This window comes from Pogona vitticeps, chromosome 2 (assembly GCF_051106095.1).
Source record: "Pogona vitticeps strain Pit_001003342236 chromosome 2, PviZW2.1, whole genome shotgun sequence".
NCBI lineage: Eukaryota > Metazoa > Chordata > Lepidosauria > Squamata > Agamidae > Pogona > Pogona vitticeps.
In genome coordinates this window covers 232,225,126-232,234,254 of record NC_135784.1, presented here as the reverse complement: position 1 = coordinate 232,234,254, position 9,129 = coordinate 232,225,126, and the positions used below count along the sequence as shown (strand labels likewise).

The window sequence follows — 9,129 nt, the reverse complement described above, 5'->3', positions numbered from 1 at the left end:
GGACAACCCAGATAATGTGGTTGCTACCCTTGAGCCAGACATCCTGGAGAGTGAAGTCAAGTGGGCCTTAGAAAGCTTGGCTAACAACAAGGCCAGTGGAGGTGATGGCATTCCAGTTGAACTATTTAAAATCTTAAAAGATGACACTGTTAAGGTGCTACATTCAATATGTCAGCAAGTTTGGAAAACCTAACAGTGGACAGAGGACTGGAAAAGATCAGTCTACATCCCAATCCCAAAGAAGGGAAGTGCCAAAGAATGCTCCAACTACTGTACAATTGCACTCATTTCACACGCTAGCAAGGTTATGCTCAAAATCCTACAAGGTAGGCTTCAGCAGTATGTGGACCAAGAACTCCCAGAAGTACAAGCTGGATTCCGAAGGGGCAGAGGAACTCGAGACCAAATTGCCAACATGCGCTGGATTATGGAGAAAGCCAGAGAGTTCCAGAAAAACATCTACTTCTGCTTTATTGACTATGCAAAAGCCTTTGACTGTGTGGACGACAGCAAACTATGGAAAGTCCTGAAGACATGGGACTGCCTCACCACCTTATCTATCTCCTGAGAAACCTATACGTGGGACAAGAAGCAACAGTTAGAACTGGATATGGAACAACAGATTGGTTCAAAATTGGGAAAGGAGTACGACAAGGCTGTATATTGTCCCCCTGATTATTCAACATATGCAGAATACATCATGCGAAAGGCTAGACTGGAGGAATTCCAAGCCGGAATTAAGATTGCCGGAAGAAATATCAACAACCTCCGATATGCAGATGATACCACTCTGATGGCAGAAAGTGAGGAGGAATTACGGAACTTTGTAATGAGGGTGAAAGAGGAGAGTGCAAAAAACAGTCTGAAACTCAACATCAAAAAAACTAAGATCATGGCCACTGGTCCCATCACCTCCTGAGAAATAGAAGGGGAATATATGGAGGCAGTGATAGATTTTACTTTCTTGGGCTCCATGATGACTGCAGATGGAGACAGCAGCCCCGAAATTAAAAGACGCCTGCTTCTTGGGAGGAAAGTGATGACAAACCTTGACAGCATCCTAAAAAGCAGAGAAATCACCTTGCCAACAAAAGTCCGCATAGTCAAAGCTATGGTTTTTCCTGTAGTGATGTATGGAAGTGAGAGCTGGACCATAAAGAAAGCAGACCGCTGAAGAATTGATGCTTTTGAATGGTGGTGCTGGAGGAGGCTCTTGAGAGTCCCCTGGACTGCAAAGAAAACAAACCTATCAATTCTAAAGGAAATCAACCCCGAGTGCTCATTGGGAGGACAGATCCTGAAGCTGAGGCTCCAGTACTCTGGCCATCTCATGAGAAGAGAAGACTCCTTGGAAAAGACCTTGATGTTAGGAAAGTGTGAAGGCAAGAGGAGAAGGGGACGACCGAGGATGAGATGGTTGGACAGTGTCATCGAAGCTATCAGAATGAATTTGACACAACTCCGGGATGCAGTGGAAGATAGGAGGGCCTGGCGTGCTCTGGTCCATGGGGTCACGAAGAGTCGGAAACTACTAAACGACTAAAAAATGTATGTCTGAGTAAACATGGTAGATCAAGATGTATTATTTAGTTGAAATATTCTATCCCATCTGTCACCATTCTACATATAGGACAAAAATTACATACTGAGGATTGATACTGACTTGTTAGAAATTAGTGGGATAAGAACACGTTTCACTTTGCTAGACGAGGCACATTCGGGTAAAGTATTAGTGTTTAAAATGTCAAATATGTAACTACTGTATTCATAAAGATGAGCCAATTCATAGGATACGAAGGTATTTAACAATATTAGAGCTAAAACTTGTATTATTCTCTAGGAATCCACTAGGTGGCACTTCAGTTTTAATATAATTTTAAACACTAGTACAGTATAGATCAGTGGTTCTTAACCTTTTTGAAAGAAACACCCCCTTGAGCCATTGAGGAAGTTATCATCGCCCCCCTCCCCAAGGTGATGATATCTTTCTTTCTTTCTTTCTTTCTTTCTTTCTTTCTTTCTTTCTTTCTTTCTTTTTATTTATTTATTTATTTATTTATTTATTTATTTATTTATTTATTTATTTATTTATTTATTTATTTATTCATTCATTCATTCATTCATTCATTCATTCATTCATTCATTCATTCATTTAAGATACTTAAATCCAATGACCCCTGAAAACAAAATTAAATTCCAAGAAAATGAAATGCGCCCCAAAAAGTAACATTTAATTATTTAGTTGCAAGCGAATTTTAAGATGCAAAAAGAAATATAAAAAGGGCATAAAAACAAACCGCAATGCAGGAACTAAAAATTTCAAGACGAAATATCTGAAACTAAATTAAGATTGGAGGAAAATATATATTCATGCACATTGTAAAAAGGCTGCAGCCATCTTCACAGGTTTGGCTTGCTCCAGCGCTCCCCTACCGCCCCCCTTCTGCTCCAGCGCCCCCACGCCGCCCCTTTTTGTTCTACCGCCCCCCTGAAAAATGAAATCGCTCCCTGGGGGGCATTACCGCCCACGTTAAGAACCACTGGTATAGATTATCCAACTTGGTTACTTGGGCTCTTAAACTTCTCACTCAGTGTACAGTATTTGATTATGAATACACCTTTCATTTCTAGTGACTGAAGCTGCAACCATAAACACACTTATTTGGGATTACAGTAATTCCATGAATTTCTTTACTTCTTAATAAATATTTGGGCTGTCAAATATTTTCTAATAAAAATCTGTGAGACAATTCTGTTTCTGTACTGAGAATTTAGAATCACAGAGTTGCAAGATTTCTCAATTACAACTTATTTACAGTCTTAAAATGGATACAGTATATCTGTCATAGCTGTCAGAGAAGCCTCAAACACACTTTGACTTATGTTTTGTGTGCTATATGTTTATTTGCCATTGCCTTGACATTTTGGCTCAAGCACCTGTTTTGCTCAAGTGGCAACACCTGGGAAGCTGCAAGGAAGGTTCTGGAATGCTGGAAAAGCCTGCACAGGAGGCCAAGGATTTGTGTGCTTTCTAGTTGATTAAATTATTGTTGTTTCTTGTGATCTATTTATTCATCTGTATTTTCAAGCGTCAGATCAGTTGCGTGGCATACAACACACAAATCTGATTTTAAAAAACAATTTCTTCACTACAGAAGTCTCATTGTAGGAAGCATATAATGAGTAATAAAGTGGAGTAAAGAGAGCCAGCACAAAGGTAAAGAGGGGAAAAAAAATCCAAAATCGTATTAAATCAACTCAAATATCACAAAATACAGTGCAGGATTTTGGATTCCCTAAATCAGACAATGATTTAAAAGAGCAGAAGTATGGGTTTTTGGTGCTGGGCGATGGCTGACGTTCAAGCTATGGAATCTCTATTCGGTTACAGCCCTAAAATGGAAGGGGGGAAGTAAACGAAGACTTTACTGTTGAGCTTCATCAGGTACTGAGATCTTAAGCTGTCTCTCCAAAACTGAAGTTTCTGAAGTTGCTGCTAAGGCAATACTGTATTGTGTTAATAAGAGTTCTGTGAAGCACGGAATAATTTTGGATCGGTTTATTTTCATGTTTTTCTTCCCGTTATGTAAATGACACCTTAATAAAATTCTGTGGTTACCCTTGGAGGAATGGGAAGGTGTACCTTCCATTCCTCCAAATACCAAGATGGGTGGTGTACATAACTGGCTCGCAAGCTGTCTAGCTTTGTGTTCTCACAGTACAGTAATTTGTTTTCATTTGTTTGTTCAATCATTCACCAGGGCGGCTCCTCTGACTTCCCCGCGAGGCACAGAGATGCAAAGTCTTTCCAAGCCACGTGCGCGCAGTGGATTTCCGTCGGCTAAAAAAGCATGGCGCAAAGTGCCTTCCCAAAAGCCGAGCCCTCCTCGCTGTTCCAATGAACCTCCGCCTTCGTGCGGCCATTCCAGAAGACGAGCCGGTTTCTTCTTCGGCTGCCATGTTTTTCTGAGAGATCCCCTCAAACTCTGGTCCGCCCGCCCGCGTTTCGCTGAGCAGTTTGGTTTCCCCCACCGGCGCCGAGACTTGCCGGCACTTGATTTAAAGGCAGCAAAAGAGTGACATCCAGTAAAGCGCGCTCCGCGCCTGAACTGGAGGGTTTCACGAAACTGCAACCAGTGCAGATTTCCGAATGGTTTGGAAACTAATGCTTGAGCATAGTTTAGATTACCTGATAAACACTATAGATCCATTGCTTTCTTGGTTGTTGTTTTTTTTACAATTAATTACAGTGAGCACTCCAGTAGAGAGAACAGTATTTGCATGCCTCAGAGGTAAATATGTACGCAGAGAGGAGGGCGAGAGCTCAGCCCACGTTCTTTGGCACACGAATAAACCTTACGTGGGTGCTCGCTGCCAGTCGGAATGTGTCGCTTGCGCGGGAGAGAGAGACTTGCTGCACAACTGGGTGCTAGAATTGACTCCTCCAGAAGGCGGCTCGTCTTTAAATGCCGCCATTTTTCAAATACTTCCCTAATGAAACCAACAAACCAGATTTCGGAGAGACTCTAATTCTAAGCTACGTAGATCTAGCAATGTTTTTCGGATATTGAAGTCTGTGTATTTCTCCCTCCCTCCGCCACAAAAAACTTGCGTTCTGATCGGGACCGCCTGGCCAAACACGCCAAGGCTCTAATTTCCCTCATCTTGAGCCTCTAATAATTAGTGCCTCAGTTGGCTGCCGGCGGAGACCTAGCCTCGGAATGGGGTTAAGGCAAGGCCTCTGAACTCATCCTCCGTTATCAACTGAGAAGGCGACCAGGAGTAACTTCCAGTAGCTGGTCCCTCCCCTTGTGTCTGCTTCGTGAAGAAGGTTAGAAATGCGGAAGTTTCTACCCCAAGCCTGAATTCACGGCTCAGGCTCGCTTGGGATGATTTAATTAAAAACCCGCCGCCTTTTGTGGAAACCCGCCAACTGTTCCGTGGCGGAGTTTAGAAGCTGAGGAGGGTCGCCGTCGCCCGCATGGCTACTTTGCCCAGTTCTGACAGGAGGGCATTTGCTCTCAAAATCAATAGGTAAGGAAGTTTTAAATATATATATGTATATGTATAAAGTTGTTTTCCTCCAGCTGTTTCCTGTCAGCGTTGCTTGGGGGCAAGCCTGTAAACGGCTAGTTCAGTGGTTGACGATGGCTGGCGACCAAACCGGGTGCCCTTTGGGGGCTGGGAGCGGGCTTGGCAGGTCTTTGATAACAGCTCGGCATCACACCCTTTTTGTGAGAGATTCCGCCCTGCGTGTGCGCACGCTTGCGGGGAAGGACATACAGTACCTTTCTTATCGCAGACTTGGTATCATTCTGGCACAGAGTTTAGATACAGCTGGTTCTTTTGTGCGGTTTAGAAACCTTACCACCTGGCGATTAAAAAAAAGAAAGAAAAGGCCGTATAAACTCAGGATATATATACTGTATAGGAAGGCATTCACTTTGTAGAACGCTTTCTTTCATACCTTTGACAAGTAGCAGGTGCTTGGTCAGAATTTGTTCTGAGCATGTTTAGGATCACACCTTTTTGTTTAACAAAATTTCCCATTTACTTTACCAAGGTTTGAAGGTATAAACATTGTACTCTGGTGTAATCTTAACTGGAGTTCTCTAGTAACTGGGCTGGAGTATACTTATGATCTTATTTGTAGCCAGAACCTGTAATCTGCAAAACTGGCATACTTACATTAATTTAAAATCCCTGTGAAAACAATAGTATTCAGTTTAAATAAGTGCAAGCGGGGCTGTGTACATGATTTATGGTTTCAATGTATCATGTTTAATAGGTGCACTGCAGGTAGATTATTCAGGATAATTTTGATTTATTCCTGGATTTAAAGATGCAGTGGTAGGTAAGGCAGGTCTACTAAATGTCTGGTTTCACTGAAGTGGAGCCCAGGCTTGCAGGGTTAACTTGCTGGCACTTTCTCACTTTCTGGTGAGGAAAGAATAATGACATCATCTCTCCTCCTCTTTCAAGATTCTTCATTTGGTGTGCTCTTAACTGCTATCCTACTGGGAGAGGAGAAGGAGACTTAGAAGGAGCCCACACTGGACTGGAATGAGGCTTCCTTTACTGTGGTTGGACAGTGTCAGTTGCCACTGTCAGCAACAATGTATAGTTTTGAGCAATTTCTATAAATTAAAGTATTTTGGGGTGGCTTGATCTTGACTGGGCATTTAAGACCCATTAATATTACAAAATATCTGTTTGTGGTGGAGAGGAAAGCTGCTAGAGCTATGATGTTAGCGGAGCAGCCTGCTTGTTTAGATTCACAGATTAGATTAGGGACAAAGTAATAGCAACTGTAAAAAAGATTAGTGCTTGAAGTTCATAATTTACCACTTTTCTATTTATCTGGCTACATTTTATAGTTAAAGTTGAATACAGTAAATGGCTAGTAGGAAAGTAAAAGCTTCCTGACAGTTCTGACAGATTAGCTTTTACTGGATGTCTAATACCACAATCCCCAGCTTTTTTCTTAAGAGGAATGAAAGTATGGAATAAAAACATATATTACAGTATTTATTTATTTATTTTTTACCCAACCATTCTCCTTGAAAGAATCCAAGGCGGCTTACATCATTAAAATATTTATATGCCATCTTTCTCCTAAAAAGGATCCAAGACATTTTACAGTATAAAAAACAACAATGTTAAAAACTAAACAATAAATTATTACTATATTGAAAAGAATTAAACAATTATAATATTAAAATTTATGAGTGAAAACTGTAATAAACACATTAAATAACAATAAAACACAACAGTTCCATTTTCAAAAAGCCCTCATGGACTGGTCTCCCCTGATAATCTTAAAAACCGGGCAAATTCATAAAGGGAGATACACACTCTTTGAGATAGCTATTTAGGGCTTTATAGGTTAAACCCTGCATTTTTAATTGTGGTTGGAAACAGTCTAGAGCTAGTACTCTGTTCCACTGTATGAATTAATAATACTGTTTATTTGTGGATATACTAATTTATTATTTGAAAACTTCTCAACTATCCTTGTTGTGACTTTTTTCCATCTGTGGCAGATTGTGCATCTCTACCCCCTTCTTTAGAGGAAGGTTGGTCACTGATACCTCTAAGTTTGACCATATTTCACCCCTCCTGGCCTGCCTGCACTGACTCCCAGTGTGCTTCCAGGCAAATTCAAGGTACTGGTGCTAACTTCTAAAGCTCTTGAAGTTTAGGACTTCACTGCCTGTCAAAGTGCCTCTTTCTCAGGTCATCCTCCTGTCCCAACAGCACCTCCCAGTCTTTGATGCTGCAGGTAGCCACTCTGAGATAGGCCTGGAAGGTGTCAACCGCAAGCCAGGTCTTCTCGGTAGTGGCTGCCCCACTCTGGGACTCCCTCCCTGTGGAGGTGCAATTGGCCCCCACCCTCCTGAGCTTTTGTGAGCAAGTGAAAACCTGGCCTCTCTTTAAAACTGGTAGTAGCCTGAAACTAATTACAAACCAGTTAGTTGGAGAATGTTGTAAACTGTGTCTGGCTGTTGTGCAACCTGAAACACTTCCATCGAATTTGATTGTTGGCTAAAGCCAAGAGCTTCTGCAGACTGTGTAAAGGAAGTCTTAGATGGTATTGTGCTGAATTGTCAGCACTATGTTGTGAACAAGTACTTGTGCCATTTTAAAAACAGAAGCACTGATTATCAGGTTCTTGGGCTAAATTAAAGGAAATGACTGGCGTAGGAGATCAGACTGTTCACCACACAAACTAAATGTCAAACTGATGTTTTTTGGTCTAATAAAGGCGTACACAAACCCTAAGACTCAATTTCTTTTGCCAAAATATTTTGCACCAAAAACGACTACATCAGCTCCCCCCACCCCAAAATGTGAAATTTTGGGCTTCATTTCAAGGTTATTCTACTATTTATACATTCCAGAATAATACATGTTTAGTGTTCTGTACAGGCAATTTTATGTATAAATGTTGTTTCAATTTTCTTTAAAAATTCACCTGTCAAGATAAAGGTATCTTCTGTGTTGGTTTCCATGCCAAATTGAAAGTGTTTATTGACCTACAAGGCCCTTAACAATTTGGGATCTCACTGCCTGTTGGACTGTTTTTTCTTAAGTTTGTCTACCTGGACCACCCATTCTTCCTAAGCTTTGCTGTTACAGGTGGCCACTCCAAGAGAGGCCCGGAAAATGACTGCCAGAAACTGGGCCTTTTTGGTGATGCTATGGAACATGGTGCCTGTGGATGTGGACCAGGCTCCCTCTCTCTTGACCTTCAGGAAGTGGGTGAAAGTCAAGTGTTTTAAGGAGGCCCTGAAGAATATCTTCCCCCCATGAAACTCTGGGTTATCCAGAGTTTTTTTGGTTTAGATTATTTCTGTGTTTTGGGCATGAAGGGATGTTTTAATTGTTGTAAACCACCCGGAGTAGTGGCTTGCCACTAGTTGAGCAGTATATAAATAAATAAATAAATAAATAAATAAATAAATAAATAAATAAATAAATAAATAAATAAATAAATACATACATACATACATACATACATACATACATACATACATACATACATACATACATACATACATACATACATACATACATACATACCGTATACTTGCAGAGATCCTGTGGCTTAGTGTAGTAAGTCACACTAGAGTAGGCACATTGAATCAGTGGGGATTTGGTGAGTCAAATCTTCTGTAAGTTCTGTTGATTCAAGCTTTAGTTGTGATTTACTTTAACATAGTAAATTGGTGAATTATAGTAGCCATTTTCAAAAGGCAAAGGCTTTATGTCTTTCTAGCTACATGGCAAGAGGAACTCGGTGGGCAAAGAAGGTTGTTGCAGAGTTTTGAATTTCTTGTAAAATTCTCTTTTTTCCTACATAGTGGAAGTACAGAGACTCGTAGGGGAGAATAGCTACAAGTCTCCAGACTTCACCCCATTTGTGCTTCCAACTGGTTAGTTTAGTCATTTATTGCTATGTGCCATCAAGTTGCTTCTGACTTAACAGGGTTTTTGTCAGACATGAAATAATTAAGGAGTGTTTTACCATTGTTACCTTCTGGTGAGTTTCCAAGCATAGATTTGAACACAGGTCAGCTGCATCCTTGTCCAACTTTCTATCGACTACACCACACTAGCTCTGACTTT

The 9,129-nt window shown here is 40.9% G+C and overlaps 1 protein-coding gene across 9 annotated transcripts in view; it reads left to right on the top strand.

Moving 5' to 3' along the window:
• Positions 1–4,817: 4,817 nt before the first annotated feature.
• Positions 4,818–9,129, top strand: part of DOCK8 (dedicator of cytokinesis 8) — a 128,294-nt gene continuing 123,982 nt past the window's right edge. For all 9 annotated transcript variants that reach the window (XR_013541504.1, XM_072992174.2, XM_020805658.3 and 6 more), the window contains exon 1: positions 4,818–5,034. Coding sequence is in view for 8 of the 9 variants with exons in the window: in XM_072992174.2 (XP_072848275.2) it covers positions 4,982–5,034 (53 nt within the window). In the remaining variant the exon portion in view is untranslated. The remainder of the gene's footprint in view (positions 5,035–9,129) is intronic.